Here is a 21,073-nt window from a genome sequence, read left to right as displayed (position 1 = left end):
GGTCCCATGGACAGAGGAGTCTGCACTGGAGCAGGTTTGGTGGCAGGACTTGTGAACCCCCAGGGGACCCAGGCTGGAGAAGTCTGTCCCTGAAGAACAGCACCCCAAGCAAGAGACCAATGCTGGAGCAGTTCACGAAGAGCTGCCACCTGTGGGAAGGACCCACACTGGAGATGTTTGTGGAGGACTGTCTCCCACAGGAGGGACCCCGCAGTGGAGCAGGGAAAGAGTGTGAGGATTCCTTCCTCTGTGGAGGAAGCAGTGGCAGAAACAATGTGTGATGAGCTGATTGCAGTCCCCACTCCCCATTCCCCTGTGCCACTGAGGGCTAGGAGGTAACAAAAACCAGGGCTGAAGTTGTGACCAGGAAGAAGGGAGGGGTGGGGGAAAGGTATTTTAAGGTTTATTCCTGTTTCTCCTTATCTTACCTGTCACTTTAACTGGCAATAAATTCAATTCATTTCCCCAAGCTAAGACTGTTTTGCCCATGACAGTAACAGCAGAGTGATTTCCCTGTCCTTAACTCACAAAATTTTTGTTATCATTTCTCTCCCCTGCCCAGTTTGGAAGGGGGAGTGACAGAGTTACTTTGCATGCCAGCCAAGGTCAACCCACCACAACTGGAAGCAAAACACACACCAACCATTTTGTCCTCCAAATACACACCACATACACACTTATTCTTCATTACTTGCTTCCTCAAAGACATCTTCACAGGTGCACCAACAGCTGGTCCTGACGCACCAGCATTTGCCTACAATCAGGCCAAACCAGCAGATATTCTCCCCAGACAAAAAGCTGTGAAAATGCACACATCCCCAAGAAGGAAAAAATTTCTCGTCTCCTCTCCAGGAGTCTGTTGGTCTCCCACTCTGCAGACACCCAGCACAAGCAAAGTGCTACACTTCAGCTTCGTTCTTTGCCACAGCCTTGAAATTCTCTTTCCCTCTTTGGACACAGCTGCTCTCCAGCTCAAGCACCTTGCAATACTCCTGGGCATTTACCCTTCTGCTCCCCAAAGAGTCTTGTTCCTGAGTCACAGCAGAGGACATTGGGAGCACATAGATCCACCAGCATCCCCTAGGAAAATGAAGGATCCTCTAAAAAAAAGTCAGGACTCTCTAGAAAGGAAAAAACCACAACAGTGTCTCCTGGGAAAAATGCAGGTCTGCTTGCTCCAGCCTGCTCTGCTACCCAACGAAGAACAGAGGCTATGAGTACGGAGGAGGTGACTGAATTTCTCAGGCTGAGTTTGAGATACTTAAGGCAATTACACAAGTGTAAGTCTCTCAGCAACAGACTAGAACTGTCTAGATATCAGAGAGTGCAGATGTGCATTCCCATGTTTGCAGACATCATGCCAGTGGTATCTTCCTTTCTGGAGACCCACAGCATGCCATAGACCCAGGTGAGCTCATAGAAGCTTTCTTTAAAAAAACCCCAAACAGGTTCCTTCTAATATAAGTCCCAAAATACCAGCTTTATCAGCTCTGGAGTGCTTTGAGATTCTTTTCTCCAAAGAACTTAGCAAAACTGAAGCGCAAATGGGGGGGGGCAGTAACGTGGAGGTTTTCTTGACTCCCAGGAGAAAGTGCTTTGCTAATCTCCCCTTTGATAAGGGGAGACAAACTGTGGCTAAGATCATTGTTCTCCTTTTTTTTTCCTCAACTTCTCCTCTCATCTTTTAACCAGACATGCTGCACCAAGCATTCAAAAGACTCTGGATAATTACATCTGTAGTACATCACCTTGGGAGAGAGAAGCATGTTTGTTCTGTGACTTATGCTGGCACAACACCAAACAAACCTATCCAATTATTAAATACTTATTGCAAATTTAATAGGTCAGTTACAAAAGCAAAATATACCAGAAGAGCAGGAAGGAAAGGGAAAGTACAATTACAGGCTGCTGCTCTGTTGCAGCACTCCCAATTTCCACTGTAAGACAGTAGTAAATAATCTGACTTTCCTATGATAAAAACTGATGCTGCTATGCCTGAAGTTGTTACCTTTAGCAGTTTCCTCATTTCTGCAACTCTCTGTACCACTCCTTCCTGTTGGACATGATAGAACATCTGTGCCACAGCTGTAGTAATATTACCCCTGTAGCTGTCCCTTTTACTGAATGACACGTTTGAGTGGTCGTGAGACTTTAAAGTGGTTTGGGGAGACAGAAGCTTGTCTTAGATATGCTCACAGGAGCTTGGAGAGGTTAACTTGTGAGAAGGTAGCACGGGCTGCTGGATCTGGTTCCCTGCTCTTTTTTTCCTTCTCCATTTTCTTTGGTCTTCTTTTTCCCTCTCATTTTTGTGTTTCCTCCCTCTCCATTGCATGCCTGTGGGGAAATGGAACATGTATGTTTGTGAGGGTCATGGCATGGCATGAGGTCTCCAAAAATACAGTCCTTTTAACTGGCCTACATCCTAAGTGCTGCTGATTAATTCTCTTGAGGGCACCTAAATTTAGACCCACAACTTCCTCTTCCACAGTCCTTCCACACATCTAAGGAGTATAGCAATATAAACTTATTTATTGGGCATGGGGTGGGGGGACACAAGCATTCATCTACATTTCCAGAACTTCTGCAAGAGAAACTATCTGCGGACTGATTTTTGAAGCTTTCATTGCATTTCTACTCTGTCCCTCCTCGGGCCACATTCTCTGACTTTAAGAAGCAAGCAAACCCATGTTCCTGAGGGCCAAAGATGTGTCTTCGAGTACTTCCTGGTTCCCTTTCGATTCATCAAGAGCCATCTATTGGCCACCATCCTATCAAATGACTCCTGGGTATGACACAGCATAATTTCCTACTTCCCCGCAGTCAACTTGCATACTTTTAACAGCCACCGTGTGGCAACTTTGGGGAGAGAAATATGTTGCATTTATGGCCGTGAGGAAAGTGGGTGGGAGTGAGGGCACATGAGAAGCTGAGGCCCCCATGGTTGAGTTCCTGTGTGTGTGGGACAGCTACAGCATTGTTGAGCTAAATAATGAGGCACTCCACAGTTTACAAGAAGAAAAAAAAAAAAAAGAAGAAAATAGGATGTGTTTTCTGTATGGGTAGATTTTTTTTTCCCCATCCAGAGGATCTACATTCCTCTGTATCATTTTTATTGTGCACTGTCATAGTAATTACTACAGTCTAAGAATCAAGCATAGATCACATAAATTATATTACTGTCCAGTTATTTTAGGCATTCATACAACAATTCAACAGCAACATTTTAGACTCCAAACTGCTGTATGTCTAAGGACTTGACTGTAAGCACAGCAGGAGGCAAATGTCACAGATAGGATCTGAGGAGAGGGGGGTATTGATGGAGGGGCATAAACATAAGGCATACAGGCCAATGTGGTCAGCCATATGTTCAATTTATTATTTAATTAAGTCAACTTTTATACAGTTTAGTTTGTTTTGGGCACATGCTTACAACAAGGTGATTGGATAGCTCAGTCTGTACACGCGTCTCATGTCTCCAGTTCATTGGACCTGATGTTCTGTCCATGCGATCTGAAGTCATACTTGGCATGTAGAGGCCTTCATAATTAGGGACTTTCTGAAATCTGCAGGTGCACTCCTATCTATACTTTCTCAAGGCCTTCTTGCTCTAAACATACTATGTTCTCAAACCTTATAATTAGACACACAGCTAACAAGTATAAACATTGCATATTTTCACACAGTCTATAAGCATAAACATTACAGCTTACAGCTTCTAGTCATGTCAAGCAAGGCCTACAGAAATGCAATAGAAATTGATCACACAATTTGAATCCTGCAACAGGGAGGCACCTCTCCTCATCGTTCAAAAAGGGTTTACCTACCCACATTCACCTACAGAATGCTGCAGTAAGAATTTATTATCTGGGTGAGTTGTTTCCTGCCTTTGCTTGCACTGGCTTCTGCGAAAGCCACACGACGCTAGACTGAGCTGGGGCATTCTGGAGCTGGATTTTGAAGGTGTAGTCTGGGCTTCTGTATCATTTTATCCTGCTGGGCAGCAGGTGGCAAAGCAAGGTGCCTTGGCTCATGAGGTTTTCCTGCTTTCCCTTGAGCCAGCAGCCACAGCTGCACCTTCTCAAAACCACACATGGCACATGTACCAGCTGCCTCTGTCTGGCACAGGGCACATGGACACAAGAGCAGCAGGGAGCAGCTGGAAGAAAACCCAAAAGCTGGCAGAAGCCACAAAGCCCTCACAGTCCTGCTTCTCACCCACAGACATCTTAGCCACCAAAGAAAAAAAAGGGGACGCTCACGGCACCCAATAGGTAGGGGAAGAAGGAGGGAGAGCAGCACCAGAAATGCTTCAGGTAGGCAAAACCGGGTCTGGAAAGGGCTAGGTGGGACATGACCTGCTTGTGGTGCAACTAAAGTTGCACCCAACAAGCCGTGAGAAGAGCAAAGAAGATGCAACTACAGGGCCAGAAAAGAGCCTATTGTTTCTGCAGCTGTAGTAAGCCACACACTTAGTAAACTTGCAAAATACAAACTGACTTATTTCAGCGTCCACCATAAACAAAGTAATATATCAAGGCACATCCTGTTGAGATGGATTGGTACCCGTATCAAGCTAAACTGTCTTTCGTGTTCTTTTTATTGAAGAAGCATGTTTTTTATTCAAGACCTACACCAAGTCTTTCCATCCTCTACTCATCTGCATCCCAGAGCAAACCTTCTGCAGGCTGGTAACCTGCAGAAACACCCCATTTGTCACACACCTGGCACCAAGTAACCCCAAACCTAATATCACCTACTCCAAAATGAAATCCTACCAGCCCAAGGGAAGGAAAGAAGGACTGCGGCAGCCCTGTTTTGCACTCGTGTAGTCTGTACGGGCACTGGTGCAGCAGCATGTGGTAGAACAAAGGATATCGCCAAAAGAGAGAGAAATAAACTAGGTAAATGGGAATTTAACGTTTCACGACGGAGTCCTCTCGGCAGGGAAAGCTGAGCTGTTTCTGTGAGGACTCCTTACGATCCTGGCAGAGTCCCTCCAAGAGGGAAACTCCGAGAGATGCTCAGTGTGTCTCGGCTGGATTCCAGTGTTTACCCGGGCAGGCACCGCTCGTGTCGCTGAGGCCTCTGCGCTGCAGAAAGCCCGCATCCCACAGGGAAACGGCGCCGCTCCGTGCCTTCGGCAGTGGGAAGAAAAACAAGAAGGGAAAAAAGGAGAAAAGCAAATTGTTCCCGTGCCTAACTCCTGCCTTCCCGCTCCGCAGCAGCCCTGCCGGGCCCCCACTGTGGGCAGCGCCCGCCTCCCTCCTTCCCGTAAGGCGAGCGCGGCGCCGCGCCAGACAGCCTGGCCCGCAGGGGGGGCAGGGGGAGCCGAGCACTTCCTGCTCATCGTTACACAGCACTTTTCCAGCCTCCACGGGCTTTCGTCTCTGCTGCCGCTGCTGCCTCTCCCAGGCAGCCAGCAGAGATGCACTCCGCACTCCGCACTCCCCACTCCCTGCCGGGGCTCCGCCGGGCGGGAAGGCAGGCAAGGCTGGGCCCGTGCCCTCCGCCGGCTCCCCCCACCGTGGGGCCCGTCCCGCTCCCCCATCCCGGGGATCCCTCGGCGCCATGGGGCGGGGAGCGGGGAGGGAGGCGAGGGCCGGCGCGGCGCATGCGCGGCGCGACACCGGGCATATAAGGGGCGACCGGGGCGGCGCGGGAGCAGAGCTGGGGCGGCGGGAGCACACGGAGAGCGGGCACGGAGCCTTGGCCTCTTGCCTTTAAACCACCGACCCTCCTTCCTCAGCCGTCACCATGGTGAAGAGCGTGGGCAGCCTGGTGAGTCCGATGGGCGAGGCGGCCACGTCCTTTCGCCGTGAGAGAGGAGCGTGGCGGGGCGAGCATCACCTTCCCGGCGGGAGGGTGAGCAGGGCGGGAGCGCTGCCGGGGGCAGCTCGCCGAGCGGGGCACCCCGTTTGCCTGCCCTGGGCTCCCGAGAGGCCTTGGCCTGCGGGAGATGGCAGTGAAAGCGCGTGTGCCGCCCGGGCAGGCGGAGCCCCCTCGCCCCTGCAGCGGGAAAGCGGGGAAATCGCGGCGGGGGGCTCGGTTAGACCACAGGGAGGGGTCAAGTAACTGCGCGACCCAAGGCTTCAGGGAATCGGAAAGAGGAGGGAGATGATGTAATTCCACACTATGACAGGTTGTTGCTCATCGCCCTTTAAAATCTTAACGAAAAGGTTCTGTTTTTCAAGCGGGTAACGGGTACAACAGCAACAGAAGGAGAGGACGTAGTCTTAAGCTATACCAAGGGAGGTTTAGATTGGACTTTTAGAGGAATTTCTTCACAGAAAGGGTGATTAGACACTGGAGTAGGCTGCCCAGGGAGGTGGTGGAGTCACCATTGCTTGCAGGTGTTTAAGGAAAGTGGACGTAGCCCTTAGTGCCATGATCTAGTTGACAAGGTGGTGTTGGGTCATAGGTTGAACTCGATGATCTCAGAGATCTTTTCCAACCTAATTGATTCTGTGATACAGTACCCTAATTCAGAAGTCCCAGCTTGCCTTATGTCCTGCTAGTGTGTAGGGGACCAGGTGGCCTTCTAGTAGAGATTGGCCTGAGTTCTAGTGTGTTTCCAGGTAGGAGTTCATGGAAAACATGAATCCAGTTTTCTTGACTTGAAAGGACCTGCTAGAGCCCATTCCTGTACTCAAAAAACAGGAGTTGCTGCCATGAGAAGTATTTCCCTTGCTATGGTGCTGTCTGACGTTTTCAGTATGCTAATGCAGCATGTCACTGTTTAAATGGTTCTGTGAATACAAATATGTCTGTGGCTCTGAGATACAGAATAGTAATAAAGCCTAAACCAACACATGGAGAATACTGTGCTGGTGATGAAATAGCATGTGGTCTTGTGCACAGCAGCTGATGTGGTTGATGGACAACAATAGAGTATTTGTTAGCTGTAACTTATGAACCCAAGTCTCAAAAAATATTCTTCATGAAAACTTAGCGAACTCTTCATTTCAGGAAAAGTCTTGTTGGACTAGTCTTGCATTTTGAACTTGAACTTTGGTTGACGTGTCAGTTTAATCTCATTTTGAGGTGTCTCTGAGTGATGCTGTTTGGCATCCAAGTTAGTCTTCTAGGCTGTGCTCTTCTACGGTCTTCTACTTCATAAATTAAAAGCATGTCAGACCTGTGTGTCAGACCACTGGACTCTGAAGGTGTTAACATCTTACACAGGAATATACAAACTAAGACTTGTGGCCCCAGCTCAAAAACCTGTGCATGAAGGAGGCTCCTTAAGATAAATGACACGCCTCATAATTCAGGTCCTGGAGATGGAATGGTATGTGAACTCAACCTGAAATTGTTGTTCTGGCTCATACCTTTCCCCCCTTCCCCTTTCTCTATTTATGGAGGTACAGGAGGGGCAAACTTTGAGTAAGGTTGGAGGTTTTTGTTATAGGCAGAAACAGCTTAAAAATGGCAAGTCAATAAACTTGGCTTTGGAGGAAGAACCTGCTCTAAGTTAACTAGGCTTCCACTGTCCTCTTAGCTATGATCATTGATTAATAGTCTGCTGTAGTTTAAAGCACAGTTTTGTTGCTCATCCATGGAGAGTGCGGACTCAACAATCATGCTGACAACAAGGTTTTAACATCAGCAACACACAGAGTATTCAAGTACAGTGCAGCTGGGATTTCTGGATTAATTCTGGCTTTCAGTAAAGCAGGTTTGTATTCTTCTCTGATACAAAGCAGAAAACCCGTTCTTCTACTATCTACAAGAGCTTCTGTGAGTGATGTCTGTAAAGCAGTGTGGACATGACAGCTAGCTAGATGTGGCCCCTTTCCCTACACACCTCTTTGGAAACTGACTAGCTTCTAAAGAATGGCTACTTTCAGGGTGGTCCCTCTGGAGTACCTGCTAGTGCACAAGAGCTGCGCTTAGGTTGGTTTGTATGTATCATTGAGATGTGTGAGTACTCTAACTTGTAATGGGGTTTGCCAGTGGGACATAATGCCTCTTACAGCAGAAGCTAATGGGGTCTATAAACTTAAAAAATCTGATGCTGCCAAAGCTTTCCTCTTTGTACTAGATGCCTCTCTTGTTATTTAAATAAAGGAAATACTGAAAACTTGCAGCTTCAGCTACAGGTGATACTTCTAGACATCGTATCTGCTAGGGTGTTCGGGCAGTTGAACCTTCAGTCTGTTTATGCTAGCTTCTGTATTTACAAAAAAAACCTGCTGAATTACATAGTAACCAGTCAGCTGATGACTAGGTTAATCCAAGTTCAAGGATGACTTGATATGAGTTAAAAAGAATGTTTATAACTAAGTTTTAATCAAATCTGCCAGATAGCATGGACCTATTTTACCTATTGCTGAGAGCAGGAGACTCCTTTCAGCGCATTCTGTGGCATTTGGAGGCATTACCTGGTGCTGGGAATCTCTTGATGCACTAGAGGCTTTCATTATTAGAGCTTTTTCTCTCGCTTGGCCCTTGGCAACAGATGCCTGCTACCAATGTGTTTGCTGAATGCAGCATGTGCTTTTCTACTGGAGGACAATACAAGCCAAATGAGGTCTTGTCTGTGCACAGGGAGGTTGTAGGAAGAAGAATAAAGGCAAAACTGATCAGCTGGCTAGATGAGGTTTCCCCCAGTAAGAGGGAGAAATTGCTGGTTAACAAAGCTGTAAGATCCTCTAATAGTGTGACAAAATGGTCTCGTGGTGGGAGGTTCCTCTTCTGGTAACAGATTATTTGGTTTTTCATATCAAAACTTGTAACTTCACAGTTAACACAAAAGACAACTGTAGAAGTCAGTTGGACAGGTCAAACAGCTTCTTTGCCCCTCTACTGTGTTCTTTTCTCCAGGGAAATTAAGTTCTCTGGCAAAACCTCCAGAACTTCTCACTAGTTTTAATATCTTTTTAACTTGGAATGGTAACACCTTTGGACCCAGCATCTCTTTTCACTCGCACAGCAATTTTAGCTGATACTAGAGATGACTTGCAGGGTGACATCTGATTTGTAGTCAGGACCAGGTCACCAGTGGTGAATGGTGTGTGACTGACTGTAGTTATCATGCACTCCCACTTTCCCTATGTTCTGTGCAGTGGCAAACCTGAGGTACGCGGGCATATGAAGAACACGTCCCAGTGCTGGGCTTCCTTTGTCAGAATACAGTAATTATGTAGCTGATTAGAAGACTTAAGGGTTAAGAGAGGATGGTCTAACTGGCAGGTGCGGGAAGTGGAATCAGTAAAGAGCTGGTGATGTTACAGTGCAGAGGTGTGCAAAGCTATACCAAAAAATCAGTAGTAGGATTTCAAGGCCAAAAGAGTGAGGTTTGATTGAGGACCTTATGGTGTAAGTAGCTGCAGGGAACAGCTACCATGGATTGCTGTATACAGGGACATTAAACACTGTTGGTGGGAATGGGAGACTTTTGGAATTGGGGCACAGGAATGCATACTGTGTCAGTACAGGATGTAGGAAGGCAGGAAAACTTAACTGTTCCCATTTCTTTCAGAATAAGAGTAGGTGATGTGCAGTGTTACTACTGATCTTGTACCAGAGTAGACTGTGACTGTCCAAGATGCAAGCGATGGAGCCTGTGCCTCTGAGAGAACTACATGGGGAGGGGAAAAGTCTGTTAACAGGGAGAGATAATAATTCTGTGTGAAGTTACAGGAAGTTGTGAAGATTTTCACGTAGGATTGATTATATGTAAGAATGCTCATGCAGGACCTCTGCTTACTTGTTAAATATACTCATGTCCAGTCTGACCGCGTGCACTCTTGACTCCTCACCTGCATGGTATTCTTTAACGGGAGGAATAGTCTACTAGAATCAAGTGTTGACTTATTGTGACTGATTGCAGAAGCTGATCTTAATTAATTAGCTCCTGCACTGCAAAACAAACTACTGTGTGTATCTGGGAGTAACCACATTGTTTTCAGTTAGCTGTTGCTGATAGAACTCCAACGCCTTGGTCTTCTAAGCTGGGGGAGTACAGCAGCTGTCTTTTGTGTGCATAATTTGAAATGAAGTTTATATTAACAGCTCTCCTGAAGCTTGACTGCCATGAGAACAAAGCTGAAAATTGTTGTGGTGGCTTGTAATTTCTTTGAAAAAGACACTGTCAGGAAGTAGTTGATCAGCACTTTCTGCTTCTGCGTGAGATACTTGTTTGCCTCTTGATAGCATGCGAGTATTTATTGCTTTTGACATATTTCATTTCTATTAAAAACATCCACTTTTTGACCAGAAAACATGAGTAATGGCATGTAATGATGCTGAATTCCAAGGAACGTTGTCCAGAAATGATTGGTGTGACTAAGTGCAACACACAGACTTGAAGACTCTGAATTAAGTATTGGGTGTTAACTTCTGTAGACTGTATGTGTAGCATTGCTTTGGCTAGTGATGTTACATGTGGGTTCACTTGGCAAAATAAATAAAACAACTGTCCTGTGAGATTGCTTTGGAAAACATGCTGTAGAGTAAACCACTCAACATCATTTTAGTGTTAGCCGTTGATTGGAAAAAACATCAAACTGGAGGAGTGTATGAAGGTTTGTGTCTGTCCTTTTCAAATTCTGCAGAGGAAAGTCTGTCCCAGAAGAAAATGGAAGTCTTCCTTCCAAGACAGAAATGAGAAAATTGCTTATTAAAAACTGTAAGGATCACATTTTGGGGATAACACAGAGCTATCAGAGCTAAGCATTGTAACTAGAGAATTTCTAGCTTATGTTTCCACAATCCAGTGAGTTAAACTGAGCATTGTGGTAGTTTTCTAATTTAAGACTCATAAGATACTGACTGATGCTAGCACTGATGAAAGCAATTCATACTGAAGCCCTTACATGATGGTACAAATAACCCAGTTAAGTGTTTAAACACCATAATGTGTTAGGGCTGAGAGCTAGCGAGCATTGGGATTAGTCTACATCCTTTAGGAAAGGAGGGGGGAAATTATGTGTGGGTTTTTTTGTTTGTTTGTAGACTGAATTTGAGGCGGAACTGAAATCTGCTGGCGAGAAGCTTATTGTAGTCGATTTCTCCGCTACATGGTGTGGACCATGCAAAATGATCAAGCCTTTTTTCCATGTAAGTAGTTCTTTTTTTATTTCTGTATTAAGTCGTATATAAAAGTTTTTGTGTTGCTTGACAATAACATGGAGGAAAGTACCTTCTGCCATGTGTGATTGCCAGCATTTTCTGGAAAAGGGAGAAGTTGCAGAAGTATCTACTTTTAAAACTGTCAGCTTAAGTAGTCTGACCTTCAGTATAACTGGGAGCTAAAGTGTGGTTTAGCTGTCCTAATGCTTACATGAGTTTCGGATCCATAGGGACCTGCCAGTTGCATTGCCTCATGAGTGGGATACAGAGAGGAAACAATGCTTATCCTTCTGTACACACTTATGAAATTACTCCAGCCGTGTTTAGGTGGCAGTATTATCTCCTGATGAAGTGTAAGATAAGCCGTATCATCTTTTGGTGATCAGCTGAAGGCTGCAAGAGCAGGATTTTCACCTATGTCTTGGGATATTTGAGTCTTTGTGGGGAGTATGTTTGAAGAAGTCTCAACAGGCTACTCCAGAAAGAATCTGGAGCAGAAAAGAAAATTTTTGCTCTGATCAGTAAAACAGCTGCTTTATGGTAAAAAGGCATATTTCAATAGGGGGTTAAGCAGCACCAGCCTTACAATATGTCTTTTAAATGAAAACTTTCCTTGAACAGTGTAACTGCGTAGTTTTTTATTTATTTCGTTTTAGAGCTTGGGTGAGAAGTATGGCGATGTGGTGTTCATAGAAATTGATGTGGATGATGCCCAGGTAAGGTCTGGGGTGGTGCTGAGGGAGGACAGCTAAGGAGTTCCACACAAGTGACAAAGGAGAACTCTTTTTATGATGTCCTCACACATACTGAAACAAAACAAGAGATTACTTGAACTTAAAAATGAGACATAGGGCTTTGGCTGGAAAGAATTTTTTTGTTTTGTTTTTAGAGAACACCTGAACAGAACAAACTGCCTTGGTTATCAGCACACTTGAAGTCCTATGGCATATGTTAGATAACTTGGGAACACTGACCTTTTACTTTGGGAGGGAGTGTTAGTCTAAGGCCTTAAGCTGCTTTGATGCAGTCTTTGCTAAACCTACTGGTTCAGAACTGTCTGATGGTCTGTCTCGTCTCTCCGCTGGTCTTGGCACTGTTTCCTCTTCCATTAAAAATGAAATTAAATGTTGAATTAAGTGCAATAAAATGTCTGCTGTATTGCAGTTCCAGCAGTATTGAAAACGGACTTGAAAAATGTCAGGTTAAAGCACAAGAGTTGCCATAGGGCTTTTGAGCCTTCCAAACAGTCACAGATGCAGAGGGCTGTTTTTCTCCAGAGTATAGGTATAGGCAATGCGGTTTTGGTATTGCATGAATTAAATGTTGAAGAGGGGATCTTTCAGGTTTACCCTAAGGAGATGTTAGCACTAGTTTTGCTAGTGAGGGACTAATAGAAGTGCTTTTGTTTTATCTTGAGCAGTAATGGTTTTGCCCTATCACCTAAACAGAAGTAAGCTAGTGGATTTTTTAATTTAACATCCTTGACAACATTGTTTTTTTGTCTCTTCCAGGATGTTGCTTCACACTGCGACGTGAAGTGCATGCCAACGTTCCAGTTCTACAAGAACGGAAAGAAGGTAGGTTCTTCTCTTCTGGAAATGCAGCTGGGAAGCTAAGCACTTGAAAGAAGATTGGGAATAGTCTCTTGTCCCTTGATAATGTCTCTGGGGCACCACTAGCATTAAGACACTCCTGAGAGTAAGCAAGTTCATCTTAGCACCACATCAAATGTAACATGGGCCAGCAGCAGACTGGTGATCCACACTGTATTGTTCACAGGTAGTGAACTGAACTAGTGTTACAGGTCAAACTTACAGGCAGAGCTTCATTAGAGATAGTAGAGTGAGTTACATGTCTGGATTAAGACTGCTAGTCTGTCTGCGTAGCACCCTGCTTTTTACTTCATAAGTATTTGTTATCCAATGCAGCTCCTATTCAAGCAGAGACATAACTACAGGTGCCTATGGAATCCCACCCAAAAAGGTCTCTAACCTGGTTGAGCTTATATGCAGCAACAACTGTTTGGATTATTTCACATGGGGTCTTGTGAAGTGAAGGTCCTGTCCCTGTCAGGGGACTGAGGAGATCTCTTGTGCCTACTCTGCCAAGAGGTGGATGAGGTGGGATGCAGGTTATGCTCTGACAGCATAGTGCAGGGTAGTTTGAATAGCTCTCTGCTTGAACTCAAGAATTGTTGAGCTAAATGTGTTGTCTTGGGCTTTTAGTTTGCCAAGTAAGAGAGGCTTTTCCGAAGTAAAACAGTTCTTGGGTGTAAGTTCTGTGGCTGAAGACAATGGAATTGCACCTTGGAAAGTGAATGTCAGATGTAGGGTAACTTTCAGTTTAATATGGGGCCAAGTCCTGACTAATGATGAGCCTTTGACAGTTCTCTTAGGGTGAACTTCCACAACTTCATGATGTAGTTGGAAGAATTGAGATTAGTGTGACAGTCTTTTTTTTATTAAAAAAATAATAATAGTGTGCGGCTTTTTTTTATTAAGCAAGCAGTTTCATGGCCTGTAGTGTAGTTCTGCTCTGTACCTTGAGCCCCTCTTGCTGTGGGAACACAGCTGCTGTTTTTGAGACACGAATGTTGCCTTTCTCTTTTTGCCATGGAAGTTGCAAGAAGGATAATTGTCACAGGAGAAGCCAGGCTCAGGGACAGGTCATTTGGAACAGTACTTCCAGAATTTGATTGGTAGGGTCCTGAGCAGCACAAGGTAACTTTGATAAGTGGTGACCTTCAGAGTCTCTTCAAGACTCTATTTGAGTCTTACACAACATTGATTCAGGATCAGTGGTAGTCTGGAAGTGATTGTTGATAGGCTTTTGTTCCAACTTTTGCATGAGTGCAGATGAACATCTGCAAAATACTCTCTGTTTCAAGGTTGGAAAAAATTTTAGTCATAGCAAAGTTGAATAGATGTGTATGTGACTGGATGCTATGCAACTGAAGTTATGAAGCATTGAATGCAGCAGTTCTAAAAATCAATCTCTCTTTGCAGGTGCAGGAGTTCTCTGGGGCCAATAAAGAGAAGCTGGAAGAGACCATTAAAAGTCTAGTCTGATCTCCAGCCATGGAGACAGTGAAGCATGACTGCTTCGGCTAAATTATAGCCTGTAACTTTTCTACTTTAAAAAAAACAAAAAACCCGAAACAAGCTAGCTAGGTTAAGTGGATATTAGGTGGATATTCTCCTCTTGATCTATACAAAGGAGTACAATAAAGTGTAAATTCTTCACTTTTGGATATTACTGTGTGTTTCAATTAAAATGTGAGGAATTTCATAATAGAAATAAGGTGCTGCTTTTGCTGTGTTAAAGGAGTACTCTGTGGATACAAAGACTTTTGTCAAAGGCAACCTGATCTGTTGCTGGGGGTGGAAAATTGTCTTGCATGAGATAGCAATGACAATTGCTTTAGGAGAAGTCTGCTGCCTCCTTACTCAGATGGTAGTCACCAGGCTGTAATCTGGTTTACAAATAGAGAAATGGGAGTCAGAGAAAAAAGGGTGGTCACTGGGTGGAATAGGTTTTCTTTTGTTACCTCTTTTTAGTTAAAAGACTTAAAATTTTTCAAGCTTATTTCAGACTTCAAAGCTAAAACTTGTCTTTCCAGAGCATAATACCAATCTTACCATGGAAGTGCAAGGTAGGAGCTGCTGCCTTTATGCCTTTTCAGTTTTGCCTTGTCACTGGTGTACATTCTGTTCTATTAGTAACAAAGTGTGTTTAGTCTGAGTTGGACTGCTTTGTTCTTAGGCAGTAGTCTGGAACAAATGACTGAAGAAGTAAAATTTGCAATGCCTTAACTCAAGAGAATTTAGATTTCTATATTTTCATATCAAATAATTTTCACTTGATTGCACTGCTGCATTCTTAGAACGTATTGGACACTGTGTTGAACAGTAAACTGGAGTCTGTGGTCCTTCAAACCTGAATCAGGCTGTCTAGAGGAATGCTGACTTGCCAGCCTTCTTATACCTGCCATTCACCTACTCTTGGTACTGTTACCAAGGAGAACTGCTGTGGTTTTTCCACTGTATCAAAATGGCTTCCTTGCTGGCTTGGGTGTTGTCCTGTACAAGAATTCAGTAAATAGGGGAGCAGGGCTGTAGCTAGCAGCTATCCTGATGCTGTGGGTAGCGCTTGGTGAGCTGTGCTGCTCACTAAGTATCACTCACGGAAAAGTGAGACTTCCTGCTGCATATGCAGAAAGTGTGGAATGAGTGACCCTCTTTGTGGTAGTGAGCTCTCATGTGACTCAGCCTTACACTCAGTTCACAAGCATGCATGAATTTCTTCATGGCTCTTTAAGCTTCAACAAGGGGACCTTCAACAACTTGTTGTATATGTTCCCAGTTAGAAACAAGATTTTTCTAGTCCAAGAAGTGACCACACCCTTTACTTGAGGATGAGCCATCAAGGATCTTCTTGGATGTAAGCTCTAGGTTGTGATTATGCAATGAGAAGGACATGCAAAATGTTCTCCATTTGACTATTTGGCTACTTGACTAAGAGGAGTGCAGCTTTATGTTTGAATGGCTGTTCAAAGGTAAAGGGGAAACCACTACCCCAAGTGGTGCCATGGGCAGACTTGTGAGGAGGGTATAAAATGAAGCTGGTGCAAGAAAGTATTATTGACCTCACAGCATCTGAAAAATAAGCATTGCTTTTGAAAGCAGTTTCTGCATGGCTGACAGTCCCTCTGGCCAGTAGCTGGGAGCAAGAAAGGTTTAAACAATTCCTGCTGAAAGTTCCAGGTGAAGTTCAGTAGTTTGCCCCAACACCCTGCTTCATCCTTAAGAAATAAAGAAGCTACTTGAGTGTGCTGCAACAAAAAGTATTTCTGCTGACGTGAGGCCAGACCACATTGTTGCCTATTACAACAGGGGAAAGGTGTAGTCAATGGGACATCACTGCTTGTATGTTGGGTTTAGCATTTATTTACTTTCTTAATAGGATGCTCCTCTGTAGTAGCCTTGGAGAATCCAGGTGACAGTGACTTGAAATTCAAGTCATGATTGGGAAGACCAAAACACCTGGGACAGCTCTTGTTCTGAAACATGGGGTGCAAAGCAGTTCTTACAAGGGCAGTGAGTTCAGCTTCCTGTGCTGCAGTATCTTCCCAGCCTGAGAACTGGCATGTAAGCATGCTGTGATGAACATAACTTGCATCACCTTATTTGAAAGGGGTTCTTTAAGGCTTGGCTTTTTGAGGAATATGCAGTGAGGATATCTGTTTTAGGTAGACCTTCACTTTAAAGGAAACAGCAAGCACATGCTCTTAAAATACATAGTTATGCCAGAACTTGTGTTTGAAGTTGATCCTTGTCATTATGGGTGATGGAAAGAAAAGCCTATGCTTTGTTCTGGTTATGTGTTAGGAGCCTTACTTCCTACAGCAACAGTGCCTCTACTGGGAGAACCCCAGTTCAGGATGGGAACTGAACTGAGTCTTTCAACAGGCAAAGACAGGGCATGTCAGCCTTTAACAAAGCCTAGGTATAGCAAATAAACATTTTGTCCTACATAGAACAGGTATGAGTATCCTTGCTACAGCCTTGGGCTATGTGCCCTGCCGCTTGCGTATTAAGTAATAATACTTCACAGAGAGCTCAGTGGGTGCATTTCTTCACTTGTTTTCCATGTAAAGGTGTGAGACCAGTATTGCCATGTGCCAGACAGTAGTGCAGCATTCACTCTTTCATTAAACTCTGAGGTCTGCTGCTTGCATGAACAGAATTGGCTGCTTCATTTATCTGAAAAGATGCCTTTTATAGGGAAGTGATGAATGGCCAACTGACCTGAATGTTTGCAAAACTTGATGTACATGGCAGAAAAGAAACAACCTAGAAAGGTTTCTTCTGGAAGTAAGCTTTTTGGGAAGAAGTTCTCCCCTCAGGCAGTGACTGCAGTCTTTATCATTTGGCTATTACATGGCTGGAATCTGTGCCTTGCTGTCAAACAAGTAGAGCAAGATGTTTCTGTCTACAGGCCTGTTGCATAGCTTGGTTATAGTGGGCTGGCCAACAAGAAGAGAAGTACTTCCTTGAGCACAAGCAATTAGAACACATAGCTGGAATAACTAGGCTTCATGAGAGAGTACTAACTATAATGAAAGGAAGGGCTAAGGGGTCACAGTGAGTGGACAAATGCACTGTGTATGATCACATTGCAGCAACATAGTGACACTACTCCATGCATGGCTTCTGAAATGGCTATTGTGCACTTGGGGAAGTGCATGTCATGCACTTGGGATGCTTAACCACCCACACATCTCGTCTAGATCTCTTGCAGCAGTTCAACACCTAACTTCAACTCCAGCTAGCCATCTGCTCTTCATTCTTACCTACCTGAATGAAGTTAGAATTTTATTCCTCTCTGGAATTATTCCAATAAGAGCAGTGGTAGTTATTTTAATGTTTAAATTCTTAACTGTTCATTCATCAAAAGTAGCTGGATCTTCCAAGCTAAAAAATTACTTCTATTGTTTTTCCAATGCCAATAAATTGTAGCATAGCAGCTCCTCTCTGCTGTGCTCTGTTACGTGCAACTTTCAGCCACCCAAGGAATTGGTTTGAGGAACATGCTGGTGAAATCCTTGCTGGACTAACTCTATAGTACTGGTCCCTGGCCCTCGGTGAAGGGTGGGAGAGTTTCATTGATGAGTTGACCTTGGCTAGCTGCCAGGTGCCCACCAACCCCCTCTTATTACCACACACACTGCACCACCGCACCCCTCTCCATGCCCCTGCAGGAGAAGGAGAGAAAAAGGCAGAAAAGCTCTTGGCTCAAAATAAGCAGAAGGGGATCATTCTGCAATTAAAAACAGACTTGACTCAGGGAAATTAATTTATTGTAATTAAACAGAGTAGGATAATAAAAAATGCAAACAAATTACAATCTATGCTCGCCTTCCTCTATCCTTCCCCTTGTTCCCAGACTTGGTTTCAATTTTGGCTCTTCCACCTCCTTGCCTGAGTGGTGCAGGGGATCATCATCTCTCCTGCTTCTTCCCCTGATACACTGTGGGGTCCGTGGGATACAGTTCTTGGGAGTGTACTGTTCTGGTGTGACACAGGTCCTGCCAGGAAACCTGTTCCAGCATAAGCTCATTTCCACAGGCAGAAGTCCTGCCAGGAGTCTGGTCCTCTGTGGGTTCTCCAGTAGGTTGCAGCTTCCTTTGGGCATATCCTCCTGCTCTGGGCATGAGCACCTCCATGGGCTCCAGGTGGATATCTGTTCCACTGTGGACCTCCATGGGCTGCCTGCTTCACTATGGTCTTCACCACAGCTGCAAGGCAATCTCTGCTCCAGCCTGGAGTATCTCTTCCCCCTCCTTCTTCACTGACCTGAAGCTGTCTTACAAGGTGCTTTTTCTCATGTACTCTTGCTACTCTCTCTGCTGCTGTGGTGTAGCTTTTTTTGTTGATTTTTTTTTTTAATTCTCAGATATCACAGAGGGCTCAGCTTTGGCCAGTGACAACTCCCTTTTGGAGGTGGCTGTCATTGGCTCTGATGTGGTGGCAGCTTCTGGTGCTGTGTCGCAGTAGCCACCCCTGCTGGCCTTCTAGTACCAAAACCTTCCCATATAAAACCTCATACACTGACAGGCTGGCAACAGGCAGTGCAGGGCAGATTGGGCAGGGGCTTAGCAGGCACAAAGTCTTTGTGTTTCATCTGAAGCAGTAACTGTGTACCAACTCTACCCCAGCTGCTGAAGTCTTTATCTGTAGGTCTTCCTGAGTCAGAAGACCAAGCATGAAACTATGGCAGGAACAGTGATAAGGAGCTCAGGTGTTCTACTCAGTTTAGCTGAGTGGAGGTTGAACCATACTGTGGCATCCTTATTTTTAATGAAGGTTTCATGCAGGTGAGAAGCATACTCAGCCAGATGCCTCTGGATTTGGTAAAGCAGCACTAGATGAGTTTGAGGAACTTGCAAAAATCTTTCAAAGATGATGGGGAAGGACATCCACATGGAATGCAGTTTTTCCTCCTCTGGGTAGGGAAAGCTGAGATGGCCCAGGTTGGTAGACAGAGAAGGTGAGAAATTCATGGGAGCTGCATGAAGTCATATCTCTACCTGCAGCTGATGAACATAAATTTGTGATGTGCAGATCTCCACAAGGTGGCTGTGGCTGTCTGCGGGGTTTTGTAAGGTTTGATATGCACACAGGTAACCCCAGGCGCCAGGCTGTGGCTAGTTTTAAAGAAAATTTATTTTGACAGTCAAAAACACTGCAATGTATGTATCTAATGATTGATACAGCTGGCTGAAAAGGTGAAAATGGAAACTCTTTTTGGTGCTTTTGTAACAACATCTTTCATATGTGCAATAAAACCCCAGCCTGAGTTTTTCCCCTGTGCTTTATGGCCTGCCTGGTCCTCCTGTGGGAGCCTCCAGGCATGTCTGTGAGAATTTTATCATTTGTAGTAAATAATACCTCTCAGCAAGTTACCTCTCGGCAGACAGGCAAAGAGAACATATTCAGCATCCCGCATGAGCACAAATTCCTTCCCACGTTAAAGCTTTTCCCTGGCAGCAAGTTTCCTTGAACAGGTGCAAAGCTCTCTCTCCTCACTATTTCTTCCAAAGGTCTTCTGCTCCTGCAGTTTTATACATGTATATGTATACACAGGCAAGCTCTAGGAATGCCTTGTACTGACAGCACTGCGGTGATGGGTAGTGCCTCTAGGTAATGGGCTAGAGGGAAATGCATGGGGAAAGGTGGGTTCCTACTGTCCTGGTGGCACCATCTGCCTGGCTCACAGGAGTTGGGGCATCTGTGCTGGTTGTGGCAGAGGTGTGAACAGACTCCAGGGGGTGGAGAAGCCAGGCATTAAGTCCACTTGCATACAAGGAGGAAGAGTTTTAGACCAGGCTTGGGTCATCTTCCCTCCACTTGAGTCAGTCCATGACATTTTCTCAGGAAGACAATGAAGTCTGGTATTTCACCTTTCTTTGCACGCACCTGTTTCTAGTTCCTCTGAGAGAGCAGCCTGGGAGAGAGCAAGGACCTGCAGTACTCACAGTACTTGAACAGTAGTTGGAACTGTGAAGCCTGCTGATAAGGGAAATGCAATGGGCAGTTTTAGCACCACTTAACAGGACTGCTCCAAAGGCTCTCAGTTTCCCAGGAAGCTGAGCCAAACTGAGGTAGTGGTGAGGGACCGATAGGGACAGGAGGCATCTCCCAGCATTGTAGTTAATGGCAAGCAGCAAGCTAAGCTGTGAGGGACCTGTCTGGAGCTGATGATGAGAGAAATGAACACCTACAGGCAGGGGTCATGGGAACAACATAAGAGCAAAGGATCTGAGATGCCTTACTTCAGTACAAGCTGCATCAGAGGTGGTGGCAGGTTTAAGGTTCAATTTGATTCAGCTGGGGAACAGATCTCACATAAGAATGGATGCTGTGGCTGGGCCATGTTGTCTTGTGACCCATCCTGGAGGACCATCAGAGAAGCTCAATGAGGCAGCAGTGCACTCCAGAAATAGCTCCCTGGTTTCTGCAACCCACAGCCCTTTGCAGCAAGTCCCAGGGCTTCCTGAGGCCACCTTTGGTGTGGCAGGCCATGGTAAACTCCTCAAGGCTGGTCCCCACTGTGGCCTGAGCTCAGGTTGTTGCCACGAGCCCCAGCTTGACATTGCTTAGGAACAGGGCACAAAAGTTTCATATTTATTAGCCTGCAACACCTCCAATCTAGAGACTGATCCATTTTGCACAGGAAAGCATAAGGCATTAAGCAGTTAAACCACTACCCTACAAATAATGCTATGTGTAAATGAAGAGCTATTTAGCCAACAGATGATGAAACTTGCAGCTGTTTACACTGAAGATTATTAAATAAACTCTTCCTCTTGCTCTCATATATTATACCCTCAATGAATTGGGATAATAAACAGCCTCAGAAATCCCACTGTCAAGCTTACTCGTGAAGTGTAACTTACGTAGTGGCACAAACATGGGCATGTGGACTGGAGGAAAGCAGC

At 45.0% G+C, this 21,073-nt stretch overlaps 1 protein-coding gene across 1 annotated transcript; it reads left to right on the top strand.

Moving 5' to 3' along the window:
• The first annotated feature begins 5,580 nt into the window (after positions 1 to 5,580).
• LOC113981580 (thioredoxin) lies at positions 5,581 to 14,323 on the top strand. The gene is made up of 5 exons (XM_027709013.1): positions 5,581 to 5,778; positions 10,957 to 11,061; positions 11,730 to 11,789; positions 12,585 to 12,650; positions 14,079 to 14,323. The coding sequence occupies exons 1-5, from the start codon at positions 5,755 to 5,757 to the stop codon at positions 14,139 to 14,141; spliced, it is 318 nt and encodes a 105-aa protein (XP_027564814.1). The 5' UTR covers positions 5,581 to 5,754; the 3' UTR covers positions 14,142 to 14,323.
• The last annotated feature ends 6,750 nt before the right edge of the window (positions 14,324 to 21,073 follow it).

The sequence above is a fragment of the Neopelma chrysocephalum genome, unplaced genomic scaffold, assembly GCF_003984885.1.
Source record: "Neopelma chrysocephalum unplaced genomic scaffold, ASM398488v2 Primary Assembly neopelma1_96671, whole genome shotgun sequence".
Taxonomy (NCBI): Eukaryota; Metazoa; Chordata; class Aves; order Passeriformes; family Pipridae; genus Neopelma; species Neopelma chrysocephalum.
The sequence above is the reverse complement of the archived record's forward strand: the minus strand, read 5'-3'. Positions and strand labels throughout refer to the sequence as shown.